Here is a 20222-nt window from a genome sequence, read left to right as displayed (position 1 = left end):
GATCATCCGCATATGCCACTGCCTTCACTCCACTTCTCTCAAGCTTCACGAGGATATTGTTCATAACAAGGAGCCATAAAAGGGTGGAGAGAACGCCACCCTGAGGCGTACCCCTGTTGACGCACTTAAAACAGTTTGAATTTCCTAAACTTGCTTGAATTCTTCTCTCTTTTAGCATTGAAATAATCTAACTTCTGATGTAGTCTTCTACTTCAAAAGTCACTAGGGCCTCGAGAATAGATTCGGTTAGGACATTGTTAAAAGCTCCCTCTACATCCAAGAAGGTAGCTAGGGTATATTCTTTAAAGTGGATCGAGTTCTCAATTGTTCTAACGACTTCATGGAGGGCTGTTTCCGTAGATTTGCCCCTCATGTAAGCGTGCTAAGCTAAGGGACATCTGTTGAAAATGTCTCTAATATAAATTTCCAAGATTCTTCCTAAGGTTTTAAGTAAGAAAGATGTTAAACTTATTGGCCGGAAATCCTTCGCGGACTCATGTCCTCTTTTGCCCACTTTGGGTATTAAAACCACGCTAACTTGTCTCCAAGACTTAAGCACATGATTAAGAAGAAGGCAGCCTTTAAAGATTTTTTCAAGCTATGGAACTGCTATCTCTTGCTGATTTTGCAGCATAATAGGCAGAATACCATCAGGGCCTGGGGATTTATACGGAGAGAAAGTGTTAATAGCCAAGCTATATTTTCTCTTGTTATCAAGGAACTTACTTGCTCTGTCGTAACTGATAGCAAGGTGGGATTTATGTTCACTTCAGAGGTGCTATCCACACACCCCGGAAAGTGAGTAGTCATTAGTAGTTCCAAGGATTCAGCTGGAGATATTGTCCAGGATCCGTCAGGCTTTTTAAGAAACGAGGCATTAGAGTGTTCTTTCGATAAAACCTTGCTTAACCTGGCGGAATCCTTAATATCTTCTATGGAATGACAGTATTCCTCCCAGTTTTCTTTTTTGGCTAAAGCTATAGTACGCTTATAGACTTTTAAGCAATCTTTATAGGGTTGATAGAATTTGTATTTGTGGCAGATGTTGAAGATTGTTCTAGTCATCTTCCTCAGATTAGACAAGTCTTCATTCCACTGAGGAGGAAATGTTTTGCTGCTATGTCTCACCGGACACGAGACTTTAAAGGCAGTGATCATCGATCTTTCAAAGGTTATAACCTTTGATTCAAGATCTTCAACCGTATCTGTACTCAGACTGGGTATACTGCGTAGTTTTGCACTAAAAACTTGACCAAAATTCTTCCAGTCAATTCTTTTGGGATTTCTATAAAGGGGTGGGGTTTTAGTTTCAAATTTGAGTTGGAAGAGAATCCAACCATGATCTGAAAAGGATTTTAAAGGGGATACTCTCCAGTTTTCTACCTGCAGATTGGAGTAGTTGTTTAAAATGGTAATGTCTAGTACATCCTCCCATCTTTCATAATTTCCCGAACTCGGGAAAGTGAAGGTTGGAGTAGTACCTCTATTGCAGAGAGAAAGGTTATTTTCAATTTTATAATATGGTAAAGACTCACCTCGTTCATTGATCTCAGAACTACCCCACAGAGTATGATGTGCATTTGCGTCACACCCGATGAATAGGCTTGTCTTCATAGCACTGGCTTGAGTTGTCAGCCTGCGTACTTCCTCCGGCGGTGACTGCTGGTAGTGTGCCATGTACGCAGAGGCCAAGAGTAAACCCTCAGTATTTGAACCCTCCAATTTGACAACGGTCAAATCAGAGGTGCTAAGATTAGGACACAAAAAAGCTTTTAAGTGTTTTTTAGCTTAAATACAAGTTCTTGGCTTACCTTGGTTCGAACTGATGGGCTTGTAGAAAAGTTCGTATTGGCTGGGCTCTTGAATAATGCCCACATCAAAGTTTTCCTCTCTCAGGAAAACTCTCAGGTTATCTGAAGCACATTTAGAGTGCTTCAGATTAACCTGAATGACGCGCGACATGTTTTTAATTTGGAATAGAATCTACACAGTCAGTTACCAGCTCCATGCCGGAGAACCCTGCCTCTTTGGGGACATCGTCATCCTCGACAGTATCCTCAACTAGGTTAGGGTCCGTTTCCTGACTCTGCAGAAGAAAGCTTAGCCTCGATGGAGTTCCACACTGATATCAGAGCTCTGTTGTCAGTGGAGAGCTCATCTACAACCGCCACTTGAAGATCGTCTCTGACAATCTCACTTAAAGTGCGCGATTGCGCCGCTCCCTGAGATGGTGCTTTCTTGTTGGTGCCGTTTGCTTTAGACTTTTTCTGAGGAGGATTAGCTTCCTCAGGTGATCTAATTCTCTTAACGGACTTTTTTGGCTCAATGAGAAGACTGTTGTACTCCTCAATTATCTTCCCATATTTGATCTTATCAGCAGCATCGTTTTCGTGCGGAGTTCTAGCTCCCTCATTTAAAGCAATCTTGCTTAGAATGAAGGATGCTCTATTGAAATCCGCTCTCCGATGCGAACTTGCTGATCTTCTCTTACGCCGGGTAGCATGACTTTGGCTGGCTCTGCTACCCGAAGGCTTTACTGCGGGTCGAGGTACAGGGGTACCGCTGGTACCACCTGCACTTCCAGTTTTTGAAGGTTGATCAGAGATGCTAGTGCCTCAAGCATCATCTGAACAACCTCCGATAGTCTCCTGGCTCGAGGCCAGAAGTTCATCTTCCATCTCGGAAGTCGTACAGTCTGTTTTGTCATTTTTGTCCATTTTTAAATTTGAGTAATAAATTTAAGTCCCACGAGTAGGTCAGAAAGGAAAGGTCAACCCCGGCAGAGCCGATTACCGGGGCAAGGCAAAAATTATGACGGATCCTGCCAAGGCATCCGAAAGAGCTCGTTCTCGACTGGCTTATCCCTCACCCTTCCATTTCTTCGGCACGGATTATGACAGCGCTCACCCCACCACTGAAAATTGGGAACCTTGTATCTGGTTGTTTAACTATTGAGGAGTTAAGGAACAACACAGCTATGCAACCTGACCTTAGCTGATCCCCATCTTGCCAAAAACGCACAAGATAAAAAACTGTGGTGATCATTACCGCCCCACGGTGGGCAGGAAGCATCGATAGGTTGCACAAAAATGTCGACAAAAACTGCAAGTTGGGTTGTATTTGTTGATTATTATACGTGCAAGATCCGTTGGAATTGAAATCCTAGCTGCTCCTTTTCAAAAGTTATTCATATTTTTGTATTTCTAATCGGGACAATTTGGAATAAAAATCAAAAGTTCTTAGGCGACAAGAATTGATAACGGTATTATGTAGTGGAGTTTAATGCAATAATTTTTTTACATTAAATACTATTTTAACCAAGACTGTAAATTTAAATATGAAATAAATCAATGAAATAAACTGCCTCAATCGATTTCTTATCAAATACTGAAAACCATATGCTTCTATGCCTTATAATATCCGAGAAAATTGAAAATGAGAAAGTTACCTTTTTATCAGATTTTCATTTTCTTAACTATTTTCGCTTATATTCTGAAGAATTCTGAAAAAAATTTGCCTTCACCCTAACTCGCACCCTTCCCAAATCCTATAAAAGTGTTCCCAAGCTGGGGGGTTGCAAGGGGGCATACTGCTTGCAAGCATTATGTTTATGTAAACACAAAAACAGGTAAAAAATACAAATCTGATAAAAAGTAGTTTTTTTAATTTTAATTTTCTCAAAAACTAGAAGGCATAGAAGCATATAATTTTCAGAATTTGATTATAAATTAATTGAGGCAGTTTATTTCATTGATATTCATATTATATTTAGAAAATTGTCCCTCCCGACTAAACGGGGGGAGATGGACCCCCCCCCCTCCCACAGTAAAAATTATTGTATTAAACTCCTCTACAAAATACCTTTATCAATTCTTGTCGCCCAAGAACTTTTGATTTTTATTCCAAATTGTCCCGATAAGAAATACAAAAATATGAATAACTTTTGAAAAGGAGCAACTAGGATTTCAATTCCAACGGATTTTGCACGTATAATCATCAACAAATACAACCCAACTTGCAGTTTTTGTCGACATTTTTGTGCAACCTATCGATGCTTCCTGCCCACCGTGGCCCGACACCCACTAGGAGGGTTTGATACAAGGATTTTTGCCGAGCAACAATAATGTATTGCTGTGTAAAATTGTGCAAAAGATATTTTTATAACCATTCAGAGACCCTTTCCTTTCACATGTGAGTACACTTTATTGGCAACATAAATGTATGTAAAGTGAATTTGTTCATATAAGTAGATTATCGTAGAATAATTTAGAATTATTTTCTGGTAGAATTAAGTCATACAAATAATAAAATTTGTTAAAATAAAAATGTCCATTTTTCTTGGATTTTTTTCAATCCACAGCTGTCAAATTGAAAATCTCACAAACAGGGGTGTATTTATTTTTGTTTGGTGATGGTAAGGCAATGCAACCGCCGCCGCGCCGGCTGGGCACCATTATGTAAAATTATTCTTTCCATTTGTTATTTTTTTTTTCTCGCTAGCGCAAGTTTAATGTGAAAAAGAGTATATAAATTGTTTTGTAGATCAACAAATTAAACTTTTTTTAAGTTTTCCATCCAGAAATAAGTTTGAAAATTTTCACTTAAGTACTTTTACTGCACTGCGTCCCTGGTTCAATTCATATGTGTTTGTGTACCTAACTAACACTACTTTGTAAAAATTAAAAAAAAAATGCCGCACTGGTTTCTTCAAACACCCATTCCTGTACTTCTTATTCTTAGGCTGAGCTCCGTCTTCTTGCTTGAAGGGTTGGCTCAAAAAGTGAAAAAGTACAAAAGTGAAAATTTCCAAACGCATTTTTGAATAGTTTTTTGGACTGGGAAAATAAAACAATGCAGAAAGCTTATTTTTTGTGACCCTGAAAGTAGCAGACAACAGACAAAAAAAATCTTTGGCAGCGGATATCTAAGAAACAAGAATAAAAAATGGACTTCTGTAAATGGCGATTTGTTGTAATTTTGATTTTGAATATGTGCCATTTTTTTTTTATTTCGGTAATGTTTAAAATTTTACAGTAAAAACAAAACTTTGGCAAGCTCTCCTGGGCTAACGAATGGACATTATTTAATGAAATTGAAACAGTATACTTACTTTTCAAAACTCTAAATGTGCTATTTTTTAGTTTTTCGATTTTTTGCTTAGATCATTTGGCAGCTCATAACTTCCTCAAAAATGACTATTTTTGAGTAAATAAAAAATATACATAAAGTATTTTGAATAATCTACATGTACTTTCTTTTTTTTAGATTTTCAAATTTTGAATTTTTTAATTTTAAATTTAAAAAAAAAACTAATTTTTAAAAAATGATCTAAGCAAAAAATCGAAAAACTAAAAAATAGCACATTAAGTTTTGAAAAGTAAGTATACTGTTTCAATTTCATTAAATAATGTCCATTCGTTAGCCCAGGAGGCAGGAGAGCTTGCCAAAGTTTTATTTTTACTGTAAAATTTTACACATTACCGAAATAAAAAAAAAATGGCACATATTCAAAATCAAAATTACAACAAATCGGGATTTACAGAAATCCATTTTTTATTCTTGTTTCTTAGATATCCGCTGCCAAAGATTTGTTTTGTCTATTGTCTGCTACTTTCAGGGTCATTATTTTTTAATCTAAAAAACAATTAAATCGTTTATTTCAGAAACACCATAAGTCCATGAGCACTAACTTTTCAGGAGCAACAAAAAACTGTTTTTTTATGTTAAAACTCCACAACACTTCATATTTAGAGTATGCCGAGTTATAATTTAGCTAAAGACGCATTTAAAAACCTTAAAAATATAAACTTTTTTTAAGTCTTAGCGGGTTTTTAAGACTTTAAAGTGGCTGGACTTATGTCGTTTATCCTCAAAACGAATTTTTGTTGGTAAAACTTTTGTTTTCATCTAGCTATATCTTTTGAACCCTGCTTATGATTTTAATGAATAAAATAGCATTAGATAGATTAAATATTTACCTCGTCATATATATAAAATTTTAAAGCTTGCGTGTTATGGTGGCTGCGAAAATAATTTAAAACTGGTAAAATGTCATATATTCAACATTTAAAAAAGCTGCCACCGCGAGAAATCTGGCTATTACTTTTGAACCCTGCGTTCAATTTTAATGAATTTAATAGATATAGATAGAGTAATTCCTTACCTTTTTAAAAAGTCATGTATTTAACAGTCAAAAATGGTGTCACCGGGTGAAGAATTTTCATATATTTTGAACCCTTTCCTTTCAATTTTCGTATTTTGGGGGGTCTGACATACTTGATTTTTTTACAGAAGATGAACAACTATATATAAATGAGAAATTTCCAAAAAAAAATTTTGGGAAAAATGGACTTATGCTGTTTCTGAAATAAACGATTCAATTTGTATACTCTTTTTCACAAAACAATTGCACAAACAGGAAAAAATTATTTTCACTTTTGTACTTCTTCAAAAAGCGGTGTATGTAGTTAAGCCTAAAGTATTTTTTTTTTATTTCTTTCTAGCGCTATTTGTCTTTGGAAAAAAACTATAAAAATTGTTTTTCAAAATAAAAATCCACCGTACAAAATAGAAATGAATTGCACACGATTTTGTTAGTTTGTTTAATAAATTTACGTTTTATTTTATTTCAATAGCTTTTAGTTTAATAGTTTTAAATAATTTAAGAAGTTAAATACTTTTCTTTTAATATTTTTAGATAATTTTACAAAAGAGAAAATGTAGACCTGGATTTAATGAAGACGGATAGGAATAAAAAAAAAATGAAATGTGAATGACATTTGAGTGAAGTCGGTGGAGGTTGAATGATGGAATTTGAACGATTGGAACATGAAGCAGGTTGAATTGAATCGCAAAATGCAAGGTGCAAACACAATGCCCTTAAGGCGATTACACTTTGCATTTTCTTTTTCGATACTTTTTTTACGTAGTTGAGCGTAGTTAAAACGTAGTTCAACAGTATCTAAATCAGGTTTAAAATACATCAAAAAGTAGGTATATTATATATTTCTGTGTATTTTTTCATCAAAAAGTGTAGTTAATCTCAAGAAAACAACAACAAATACTATACAAAATAAAGAAACTATTTTGGTATAATTGTGTTCAAAATTGTTGCAAATAAAAAAAAAAGAAATTGGCACTTTAATTTCGAGGGCTGGGTTGGCTAGTACAAATTATATGCTACCACAAATTATAAAATATTTTCAAAAAACAAAATATAACAATATCATTTAAAACCAATAACCATTTAACAAAACTTATCCAACCAAAAACAAATAACGACACAAGAATGAGCACAGGGGTATACAAACTAAAATGCGACGACTGCACCAAACACTACATTGGACAAACGGGGAGAACATTCATAGACAGGTTCAACGAACACAAATTAAAACAAAATACAAAATCAAACTTCGCCCTACATTTAATCGAAGAAAATCATAACTATACTGATTTTGACTCCAACCTCATCCCCCTTCACTGCTGCGGAAAAGGTAGATTGTTAGATGCTCTCGAAGAATTTGAGATCTACAAATCTAACAAGGAGAAAGAAGACGACCTACTCAACGACAAACTGACATTGAAAACTAACGTACCTACTATTTGACACATTACTTAAGCACACTAACAGATGAAAGGAGACAACCACACTTTATTTTTTTAAACGCAATCATGATAAGCTTACCGAAGACAGTAACAAGAGCATGGAAAAGAAACAGGCAAATCACACCAACATCATTCAGTTTAAGAGCCCGAAGATGGAACACTAATTCCGAAACCCGTTGCCATATTTATAATAAAAGTTGTTTAATAAAATTAAACTGAGTTATTAAAAATAACCAATTTTTAAATACTTAATTTATTGTTTTTATTTAATTTATTTAAAGGTATAAATGTGTGGGTGCTTCTGATTCTGGAGTCTGATTTCGAAATCAGAATAGAAATTCTCTTCTTTCCAGGAGAAGAATTGTCATCCGACGCCAATCACTTTCAGAAGCATCCGGAAGCATTCCGGACAACCAATCGAAAACGACATAAGTGATATATTAGCTGCGTTCCTTTGTAAATATTTATCTACTGCTTAGTACTTAAAGCTGCTTTGTTCTTCTTCAAAAAGCGGTGTATGTAGTTAAGCCTAAAGTAATTTTTTTTTATTTCTTTCTAGCGCTATTTGTCTTTGGAAAAAAACTATAAAAATTGTTTTTCAAAATAAAAATCCACCGTACAAAATAGAAATGAATTGCACACGATTTTGTTAGTTTGTTTAATAAATTTACGTTTTATTTTATTTCAATAGCTTTTAGTTTAATAGTTTTAAATAATTTAAGAAGTTAAATACTTTTCTTTTAATATTTTTAGATAATTTTACAAAAGAGAAAATGTAGACCTGGATTTAATGAAGACGGATAGGAATAAAAAAAAAATGAAATGTGAATGACATTTGAGTGAAGTCGGTGGAGGTTGAATGATGGAATTTGAACGATTGGAACATGAAGCAGGTTGAATTGAATCGCAAAATGCAAGGTGCAAACACAATGCCCTTAAGGCGATTACACTTTGCATTTTCTTTTTCGATACTTTTTTTACGTAGTTGAGCGTAGTTAAAACGTAGTTCAACAGTATCTAAATCAGGTTTAAAATACATCAAAAAGTAGGTATATTATATATTTCTGTGTATTTTTTCATCAAAAAGTGTAGTTAATCTCAAGAAAACAACAACAAATACTATACAAAATAAAGAAACTATTTTGGTATAATTGTGTTCAAAATTGTTGCAAATAAAAAAAAAAGAAATTGGCACTTTAATTTCGAGGGCTGGGTTGGCTAGTACAAATTATATGCTACCACAAATTATAAAATATTTTCAACAAACAAAATATAACAATATCATTTAAAACCAATAACCATTTAACAAAACTTATCCAACCAAAAACAAATAACGACACAAGAATGAGCACAGGGGTATACAAACTAAAATGCGACGACTGCACCAAACACTACATTGGACAAACGGGGAGAACATTCATAGACAGGTTCAACGAACACAAATTAAAACAAAATACAAAATCAAACTTCGCCCTACATTTAATCGAAGAAAATCATAACTATACTGATTTTGACTCCAACCTCATCCCCCTTCACTGCTGCGGAAAAGGTAGATTGTTAGATGCTCTCGAAGAATTTGAGATCTACAAATCTAACAAGGAGAAAGAAGACGACCTACTCAACGACAAACTGACATTGAAAACTAACGTACCTACTATTTGACACATTACTTAAGCACACTAACAGATGAAAGGAGACAACCACACTTTATTTTTTTAAACGCAATCATGATAAGCTTACCGAAGACAGTAACAAGAGCATGGAAAAGAAACAGGCAAATCACACCAACATCATTCAGTTTAAGAGCCCGAAGATGGAACACTAATTCCGAAACCCGTTGCCATATTTATAATAAAAGTTGTGTAATAAAATTAAACTGAGTTATTAAAAATAACCAATTTTTAAATACTTAATTTATTGTTTTTATTTAATTTATTTAAAGGTATAAATGTGTGGGTGCTTCTGATTCTGGAGTCTGATTTCGAAATCAGAATAGAAATTCTCTTCTTTCCAGGAGAAGAATTGTCATCCGACGCCAATCACTTTCAGAAGCATCCGGAAGCATTCCGGACAACCAATCGAAAACGACATAAGTGATATATTAGCTGCGTTCCTTTGTAAATATTTATCTACTGCTTAGTACTTAAAGCTGCTTTGAACTACTTTTTCAGTACAGCATAAGTAGTTCAAAGTAGTTTTAAGTACTTAGTAGATAAATGTTCCCAAAGGAACGCATCTATTAAAAACAAAGACAATACAAATATAGAACATTAATTTGAAAGTTATGTAACAACAAACAACAAGAAACAAGAATCAAATGTCAGAATTCAAACAAAAAAACCCTACTTGAAATGTTAAAATGACATTTTCCTATAGCTTACATAACCCAGCAGCTACATGTGCATTATTTTTGTGTGCATTATTGTGCCTGTTGGCATATAAAGAACGTTTAAGGTTCATACGTGAAGAATTACTCCTGGGTTGGGGTCGAAATTCTGTAATACAGAATTTTTCCAAAATTCTGTATTCCAAAATTCTGTATTTTAAAATTCTGTAAATTCTTCTTTTAAAATTCTGTAAATTCAATATTCTGTATTCTAAAATTCTGTAAATACAAAATTCTGGATTTAAAAATTCTGTATTCCAAAATTCTGTAAATGATAAATGAAATTTTTTTTTTTATAATGAAAAAAAATGCGCACTTTTTTTCATTATCAAAACAATTTTTTCATTTATCATTTACAGAATTTTGGAATACAGGTTTTTGGTATTTTCTTTGCAGAAAATGCTTTGAAGTAGAATACCTCCCCAATGAATTTGCATATGCCTTACAGCTTTTATATTGAATTTGAATGATTTTGAATACCAAAATACTAATTATATTTAGTCAATATACATATGTATTTCATAATTTTGTTTTTTGTTATTTTTTATTTGTTTTGTCTTTTTTGTAAAATCTTTTAGGGCCATTTGCTGAAACGAAACTTAAATATTTATGTATGCAGAACTCTTATTCCCTAATTTTTTACGTAAACTGTCAAATAATGTTTTATGTTTAGAACATAAATCCTTAGTTTGTTAATTGAATACAAATTGTTCAACAGGCAATATAAAAATGTTTGGAATATACAGAATTCCAAAAAGCAAAATAATGGATTTTCAGAATTTTGAAAACAGAATTTCTGATTTACAGAATTTTGAAATACAGAATAATAGAAAAGCAGAATAATGGAATATAGAATTATGTTCATACAGAATTATTTATTCAGATACAGAATTTTGGTCACACAGAATTTTGGTATACAGAATAACGACCCGTTCCCATTACTTCTGCGTATTTTGTCTTTCCGTTTGTGTTTAGAGAAAACTACAAAAACGTTTTTGCCACAAAATGAATTGGTAAAATTACACTTTTCACTTTTGACAAGTAGTGCCCCTTATAGCTAAGGAATGACTACACCAGAAAGGGATGCAGTAGGGGGACGGGTAGTTGTATGCACAAATTCAAAACCAGAACGTCAAAGTTCACGTGCCGGAATGTTTCTCATGTAAACTTTACCGTTTCAGCTTGGAATTTTTCCACACGTAAACGTTGACGTTCCGGGTTGAATTTTTTCCATACAATTACCCGTACCCCCACCGCATACCTTTCCGGTGTGGTCATTTCTCTAAACCTTGATACCGACTTTTCGCGAGTCGATTATCTCCGCAAAATTAAAGTCGACACGGAATTCAACTTGTTTCACCTGTGCTGTGGCTTAATTACAATGAAAAGAATCGATTAACGTCGCAAAGATTCCCAACACGGTAAAACTTTACTCGTGAAAAGTCAAAAAGTCAATGGTGCGTGTGTTGGTCAGTAGGGCATTGGTGTAACATCCATCAGGTTCCCCTGCGAGCTATATGCTCAATGGTGCGTGTGGTGACTTTCTTTTTAGTTGACATTGGTGTAACATCCATTATCTTACCAAGGTGCTCGAGGTACAAGGTTGCGTGTAATGGTCTCCTGGTTAAAATAACATTGGTATAATATCCACTGGTTCCCTTTTGAGAAGGAATCCCAATTGTGCGTGTGGTGGTCGCCTGGCCAAGATTGACTCGTGGTGTAAGTCCGTTGTTGACGGCCGCTTTGAGTTAGGATTCATTTTTAAACAGAATAATTTAGAGTTGATAGGATTAGGTAAATCCTATTTTGAAAGCTATTCACTTCTGTTTTTATTTCATTTCATGTCGTTGCCAGTTGAATCATTTATTTTCAAAGCATGATAAGTCCATGATTTTAAATTTTGCAGGAGAAGAAAAAAACGTTCTATTTTCTTTTGATGTGTGTAGCAAAATTTATAAAAAATATATTCTGTGGAACTTTTGCCTAGGTACAAAATACCGTTTCGTTTTTAATTTTTGGAGCGAGAGTTCAAAAGATAAAAAATAAAAACGCTTTTGGACTTATCATACTTTGAAAATAAACGGATGTGAAATTACTTTTAAAATGGGTACACAATTTTGCTTTCACCTCCAGTCTATCACAAAATTGTATTTGAGATTAAAATATAATGTCCGGAGTGCTTCTTTAACTTTAAAGAAGCTTTAAACTTAAGATTTTCAGCCAGTAGCTTAATAAAGCATTTACACATAAAAAAGCTGTTGTTTATTTTCAAAAGATGATAAGTCCGGGACTTATCCTGTTTTTGATACTAAAAAAATATTTCGCTTAGCTGTAAAATTGGATATAGATGAAGTAGATACTTCATTATTTTGAAGATAGACGTGGTTATCCCTACAGTAACAATTTAGTCAAAAAACGAATTTTGAAAAAAAGTGGACTTATCATGTTTTGAAAATAAATGATTTAGTTATGGATCACCACAATTATTACTGACGTAAATGACATTCTTTTAATTTGTCTTAATTATTTGATATCAAGAAATAAATTTATTATTTGGATTGGATTGTTTTTCATTACTTTTATAAATTCTCTTATAATTCAGAAGTGGGATAAAAGACTCATAAGTGGTTGATTCTTCGCTGGTAATGGTAACTTTGAACTTCCTATTTATTTCTTTTTTTAGTAATTTTTACTAAGAATTATTTTAGTATTTATTTATTCATTTTTATTGTTTTATGTGGGTTATTCATATTCATCCTTTGTTTAGTTTTATGTTGTGTTCTCAACGTCAAAATAAGAACAAAGAAAATTTGAAGTTGGTTTGGACAAAAAAAAATCAAAGGCTCAGAAGTTCTGAGGTAATGAAAATCATTGGTCGAAGCATAAGCGAAGCAAAAGAGATAGACATCGTTCCATGAAGTCAGTAGGGACCGTAGATTCTTTATATAGCCTTGCTTATGTACCTACTTATTTTGTCTTTGGCCTGGCGCAAACAAGCGTCAGGATTCAAGTTCCTAATTTAATTTAAAAAAATCAATCGGCTACTAAATGGTGTAGAAAAAAAAAAAATCAACGACTTAAAAGAAATAATTGGGCGGTCCGAAGAAGCTTACATTTATTTTGATTTAGAAAAATCTTAAGAAAATTTTATTCGAAAAACTTTTTCCGTCACACTTGAGCATTGAAGAGACTAGTACCACAGATAATATAGTTACATAGATATCGCATCCAGTGCAAATAAAAATGACCACTTTTTGTATCCCTTATTTTCAAGAGATTTGTTGTAGTCAAACCTTGCAACTAAATTCAACAGAACAAAATCAAACAAAAAGAACAAGATCCAGCCACAAACACTAGCTTGCAAGTTGCATTCGAAAGATACAAACATTTTCTTTTTGCAAGTTGCATTCGAAAGATACAAACATTTTCTTTTTGCCATTCCTTTTCGTGTGCCAACACATTGTTTAACTGTACAGTACAGGTAGTTTTTTTTTTCTATATAATTATATAATTATTTGTGATATAATTTTGCCATGGACAGCCAAGAACCAACCTTGATGGCTTTGTTTTGTCTTGTGCATACAATACATAATGTATCTTTGTTTTTTTTTTTTTTTTTTGATGGATGGGTTGTTTTGTGGCCTGCGTTGTGGTCGCCGCGTCAGCGGCTGCACTATCGGTTGTTATGGTTTCTTCTTTTTATTTTAAAGTTACTTTGCCCTCGACTTTAGGTATGTATACTGTAGGTATACTCTAGACCTATGAATAAATGAAATCTGAACGTGCCTAAAAGACCAGTGCCAAAAATTTTTTTAAATATATGGCATATGGGTGGTTGGAAAATTTAGGTATGTGAAAGTGGAAAAAAAAATTGCCCACAAACAAATTTTGGGGAAAGGGGGTGGGTGGGCGAAAAAGTGGGGTGGGTGTCAAAAATCCTGGTTTCTTACGATTTCTGTCAAAAGTAGACCTATAGAAAAAAGTTAAATGCAAAAGTTGAAGATAGTATAAAAATATCCACTACTTTAACTCGTACCAATTTTTTTTTATATAATCTCAAAAATATTGAAAAAAATGCAAAAGTGCGATTTTATGATTTTTTATTTTTATCTTTTAGAAAAATGATTGGATTTTTACAAAACTTGGTTAAAAATTACTTTGTTATGTTTTCTATCTATTTAAATTGTTTTTTGAGCAAAACGTTAGTTTTTGGATTTTTGGCGAATTTAATTTGAAAAAATAGCCTATTTTTCAATCAAAAAAGTTACTGACAAAATTTTTGATTTTGGTTTGGAATGCAGTTATTTAAATTAAAACCTTTTATTTAAGATTGTCTGGAAAAACTATACTTTTGTTTAAGAAAATATTGAGAAAAATTGAAAAAAAAAAACAAAAAAAAAAAACGATTTTAAGATCGATTTTTCCGTAAATGACAGATATATTGGCGAGAAATAATTTTCCATAGAAACCAAATTATACTTTTCTAATGGTTTTTGACCTTCTTAATTTGAATCTAGAATTAGAATAGCTCTAACGTGCAAAGTTTTTGAGATATTGAACGTCCAAAACACTATTTTTGTGATGTTTTGGCATGGTAATATCTCAAAACGTGATGTGATAGAATTTTTCTGACTTTGGATCTCGAACTCGAACTCAGCGCACAAAAAACCATAAGAAAAATATACTTTGATTTCTATAAAAAAAAACTTTTTGATTGGTGAAATCGAACAGGGCAGAAAAATTGAAGGTCTTGGTCGATTTCACTAGTCAAAAAGTTTTTTTTATAGAAATCAAAATATATTTTTCTAATGGTTTTTTGTGTTTTTTGCTCAAAAACATTTAAAGAAAATAGAAAACATAACAAAGTAATTTTTAACCAAGTTTTGTTAAAATCCAATCAGTTTTGTAAAAGATAACAAAAACTAAAAAAATCGTATTTTTGCACTTTTTTCAATATTTTTGAGGTTATATAAAAAAAGATACTTATTGTATTTATTTCATTTCAGGTCGTTGCCAGTGATGGATCACCACAATTATTACTGACTAAATGACATTCTTAATTATTTGATATAAAAAAAATTATTATTTGGATTGGATTGTTTTTCATTACTTTTATTAATTTTCTTATAAACAGTTACACAATTATTTTTATATAAATATTTATTTATTTTAAGTTTTATTTCGGAGCTGCTATTCCATCTTCAGGTCGAATACTTTTTTCGCATATACATTAGATAGATATAGATAGATAGATAGATAAGTTCTTTATTCTTATTAATGAATTCAAATATTACATTGTGCTCGAATACATAGACATGGTTAACAAAAATATTTTATAATAAGAATAGTTAGTGGCAGCAATTGTTTAGAAAAAACAGTGGTGATGCCACATCGATTTTATTTTGTGTGGGGTTACAAAAATATAAAGGAAGAAACAAAATTAATACAATTTATACATTCAAAATTATGAATTTGGAAAATAAAATTAATTTTAGCAAAAAGAAATGAAAAGAAAATTCGAATATAAAAAGCTTATAAGATTCTCAAAAAAGTTAAATTTCAGCAAACAAATCGTATTAAAATATATTTGCATAAGTTTAATTTTAAACAGTGTAACGTAGCAAAGTTTCTATTTCTTGGTGGTCTACGGCAAGAAGCCATAACTTTATTTCTTTTAAAAACGCGCCAATATTTCTTATTTTACGAACTTCTATAGGAAGCGTATTAAAAAGTTTGCAGGAAACAATGGAATAGGAGTTTCTGTAGCTAGTCGTGCGAAAGTAAGGGATGTTTACTATAAAGGTGGAATTACTTCTAAGGCTTCGTGTGTCTGTAATCGGACTTTGCAAATATCCAGCTCTATTAAAAAATACTTTTAGAACTTTAAAAAAATATAAATGTCTAACGGGAAGGATTTTTAAAGACCTAAACAGTTCCATTGATGGTGTCAAACGATGGGTTTTACAAACGTTACGTACAGCTGATTTTTGAATCACGGTGAGATGTTGCAGTTTGTTGACATATGCACCACCCCAACAGGGTATTCCATATTGCAACTTGGAATGAAAAATACCAAAATAAACCATTTTCAACAAATTTGAAGAGCAATGATTTCTCAGGTGGTAGAAACAACGGGTGGATGAGAGAAGATAGTTTTTTAAAATAGCTATGTGCTTGTCCCAGTTAAGGTTTTGATCAATATGGATCCCGAGGTACTTAAAGTCTTCAACTTTTACAATTTCAAAACAACTACTACTACTTTTAACATTGCCATGATATGATTGAGTATGGCTAGCATTACATTCACCATAAAGTAACTTATGACTGGGGCAATCGTGAGAATGAAAAATTATTGGAATATCCGGAGAGATATTACCCCTCAGGCTGAAAAACATTAACTTAGTTTTGCTACTCACAATTAACTCATGTTTAGCAAACCAAAATCTCAGCAAGTGAGCATCATAGTTAATATCTGAAATTTGATTCAAAGGACTATTGTTACAGTATGCAATTCCAAGGTCATCGGCAAAGGCTCTGACTTTACCTCGGAAAGGAAGTGAAAAAAGCGAATTAATATAAACCAAAAATAAAATTGGGCCCAGCACGGATCCTTGGGGGACTCCCAAAGGACTATTTTTAGAGGAACTTATGCTGCACCCAACTTTCACAATGTGTGATCTAATTTTCAAATAAGACTCTAGCCATTTCCAGATGAACCCACGAAAACCAATTTTATACAATTTATCCAAGAGTATGTTATGGTTCACCATGTCAAAGGCCTTAGTAATATCTACGAAAAGACCAGCACAGTTTTTCTTAGCATCTAAACCTTCTTGTAAAATGCAGCAAAATTGTAGAAGAGCATCCTCAGTAGAAAGCCCAGCCCTGAATCCAAATTGCAATGGACTCAAAAAGTTTATTTTATAAAGGTAAGACAGAATTCTTGATTTCACTACCTTCTCAAACAATTTCGATATTGAAGACAACAAAGTTATTGGTCTATAATTTCCTTTATCTGTTTTACTTCCTTTTTTGAATAATGGAATTATCATACCTTTTTTCAATTCATCAGGAAACTTCCCGGAGTATATGCTTAAGTTAAAAATATGTGTCAATACTTCTACCAAATTTGGTCCAACTTTTTTAAGCATTATATTAGATATTTCATCTTTGCCTTGAGAAGATGAATTATTTAAAGAGTTTATTGTTTTAAGTACTTCAATTCCTGTAATTGGCTCAAAAAAGAAACTGTTCGAAAGGTTTTCTTGAGGATCAGTCTCATAGCAACAGTTAGGTGAAGAATGTATGCTTTCTGAAAAAGAACCATGACCAACAGACGCAAAAAAGGAACTAAATTCATCCGCTACATCTTTTGGATTCGATAAAACAACTATACCATCTTTTAGTACGATTTGATTGTTGCTATTGGAAATGTTCCTATTTAAAATACTGTTAATGACTTCCCATTCTTTTTTTATGTTGCCCTTTGCCGTATGGATTTTAGATTGATAAAAGGAATTCTTTGTAGCTCTTATTTCTTCGTTCACTTTTTTACATAGTCTCTTATACCTGGTTTTCAAACTTAAATTCATAGGATGTTTCAGACATTTTATGCTTAAATTATTTTTCTGTTTTATTTTTTTGATCAGTGATGAGTTTACCCATGGTTTAAGATTCCTATTCGAACTGCTCTGCCTTAAAGTATAAGTTGATAAGCTTATGTGTTCTTTTAAAATTTAAGAAATAAATCGTAGGCCATGGATACATCTTCTTCAATCATGACGCTATTCCAATTTTCATACAGTAATCTGCTATTTAAAAGTTGATAGTTGACTCTGATAATGGGGGGTTGGGTACAACGTTCAATGTTCTCACATCTAACACTTTCGAAGAGGATTCCTGTCATACAGTGGTCAGTTATATTAAGTTCAAGGTTAATTCCAGCAAGTAAATTACAAGGAATCTTGTCAAAACGGCCAAAAACATGGTCAAGGCACGTACCAGAACAAGGCCTAGTCACTTCGTTCACGAAAGATATAAGACCATTTTCAGCTATTAGAACCTTATAAAGATCAACAACAGAATTGCTTACTAGAGTATCAATGTTTAAATCACCTAAAATAATAAGATTCTTCGATCGTTTATGATTTAAAAAATTAGACATTTCATTAATAAAGAAGAGGGGTGATGAAGCATGTAATCTATATACGCAAACAAATGTAAATAATTCATCATATATGCTACAACACACCTCAATAATGTCTGCACTTTTCAGATTAAGAACTTTAATTTCATATTCATACACTGCTCGCACAAAAACCCCTACTCCACCTCCAGAATAAGTATCATTAGTACTTGCGTGAAAATTGTAACCAGTTATGTTATAATTTTCTATTTCATCGGAATATATCCAAATCTCTGATACAAAAATTATTTCAGGTAATTTAAAAAAAGCTTCAAGATTCCCTACCAATAAATCGAAATTTCGACGTAAACTGCGAATATTTTGATGAACGATAAAAAACGATTTGTTTCCCGAATTACATTTTAAAATATTATCATAATTACATCTAATGGTTCTAGTAGTGAGGTTATCATGCATAAGATCAGTATCGTCAATCATACTACTGCCTTCCGATAGTAGGAAGGTCAGCAAATGATCTTACGATAACAACCTCACTACCTTCAACTTTCCTCATCAAAATATGAGAGTTGCGGAACCATAAATACTTGAATTTATTTTCGTTTTTAACTTTCTTTGCTGCCATATACAGAGATCTAGTATGTTTTGTAAATGAATCATTAATAAAAATACTATTTTGACTACCTTCATTAAAAATACTCGAAGTAAGCTTTTTCCTTGCATTCCTTTTGGCTTCCATAATTCTCAGCTTGGCTTCACGTGAAGAAAGATGTAAACACAGAATATTTTCATAAGCGTTGGAACTGGGATGTTGTTGTTTTTGCTTCTTGATGCGCTTCACATAGCATTTAGCAACATCATTGTTAGAAACTGAAATGTTCAGTGCTTTATCGAATATGGTGTGTGCTCTCTCTTGAGCATTGGAGTAATCGAGATCAGGTACACCAACAATTTCAATGACATTCTCCAGCAGCTTTTGCTCTCTCTCCATTCGACCTGAAGATGGAGTAGCAGCTCCGAAACGAGTCGTCGCGTGTCGTTACAAAAATATAAAAAGTTGTAAGTTTTTAAAATAAAACTAAAAATAAATAAATATTTAAATAAAAATAGTTGTGTAATTGTTTATTCTATTTTATTAACTACATTGCATTGGGTCAAAAAAAGAATAAGTACAAAAGTGAAAATTTTCAAACATATTCTTGTATAGTTTTTCCGGGTGAAAAACTTTAAAAAAAAAAAACACGAAGCTTTTTTTTTGTCTTACAAATAGTTTGTGTACTCCCTTTCACAAAAAGTTTGCGCTTTTGAGAAAAATAGTATTTTTACTTTTGTACTTTTGCAAAAAGTGGTGCACCAACCAAATTTAAGTTTCTTTTTAACTTTAGTAAGGTTGTTGGGCATGGAAAAAGGATAACGCTTTAGACAGTGGTGTACACTGAGCCAAAAAACAACGTAAAATCAATGAAAACCACTTTGAATCAATGGAAAATCACTACATTTTTAGCCTAAAGTGGAAAATGATTGAATCAAAGTAGCACACTTTAAATCTAAGTTGTTCACACATTTAAAAAAATAAAAAAAAGTAAAACTGGCATCCGCTGGGGATCGAACCTGGGTTGACAAGCTTGTGCTTTACCACTGTGCCATCTCACTTATAAAAATTGATGTGACAAACTGTAACTTAAACATAGGACGATTTTTAGAAAATGAATGAATATATTTTTCCCCATTGGTTCAATGCAGAACGTATTAAAAATTACTATGCGTTTTTTCTCTGGGTGTAGCTACCGCTGTTTCAGCTGTATCCATGTAACAGGGCCGCTGAGATGTAGGGGCCCCCAAAAAATTGAGCATTTAATATTTTCTGATAACCACATTTTGTACATGTGTCTTTGGGATAGTTTTTTGTTGAGTAAACATTTTTCCATGACATTGCGATGATAGAGAATGCCTGCCTGTCAGTCTGTCAGTCTGTCAGTCTGTCAGTCTGTCAGTCTGTCAGTCTGTCAGTCTGTCAGTCTGTCAGTCTGTCAGTCTGTCAGTCTGTCAGTCTGTCAGTCTGTCAGTCTGTCAGTCTGTCAGTCTGTC

At 32.9% G+C, this 20222-nt stretch overlaps 1 protein-coding gene across 1 annotated transcript in view; it reads right to left on the bottom strand.

The window, feature by feature from the left end:
• LOC129907392 (serine/threonine-protein kinase Genghis Khan) overlaps positions 1–19265 on the bottom strand; it is a 98929-nt gene extending 79664 nt beyond the window's left edge. The window contains exon 1 of the mRNA XM_055983572.1: positions 18819–19265. Within this exon, the coding sequence (XP_055839547.1) occupies positions 18819–19125 (307 nt within the window). The 5' untranslated portion in view covers positions 19126–19265. The remainder of the gene's footprint in view (positions 1–18818) is intronic.
• Between the last annotated feature and the right edge of the window lie 957 nt (positions 19266–20222).

The sequence above is a fragment of the Episyrphus balteatus genome, chromosome 1 (assembly GCF_945859705.1).
Source record: "Episyrphus balteatus chromosome 1, idEpiBalt1.1, whole genome shotgun sequence".
In the NCBI taxonomy this organism is placed as follows: domain Eukaryota; kingdom Metazoa; phylum Arthropoda; class Insecta; order Diptera; family Syrphidae; genus Episyrphus; species Episyrphus balteatus.
The sequence above is the reverse complement of the archived record's forward strand: the minus strand, read 5'-3'. Positions and strand labels throughout refer to the sequence as shown.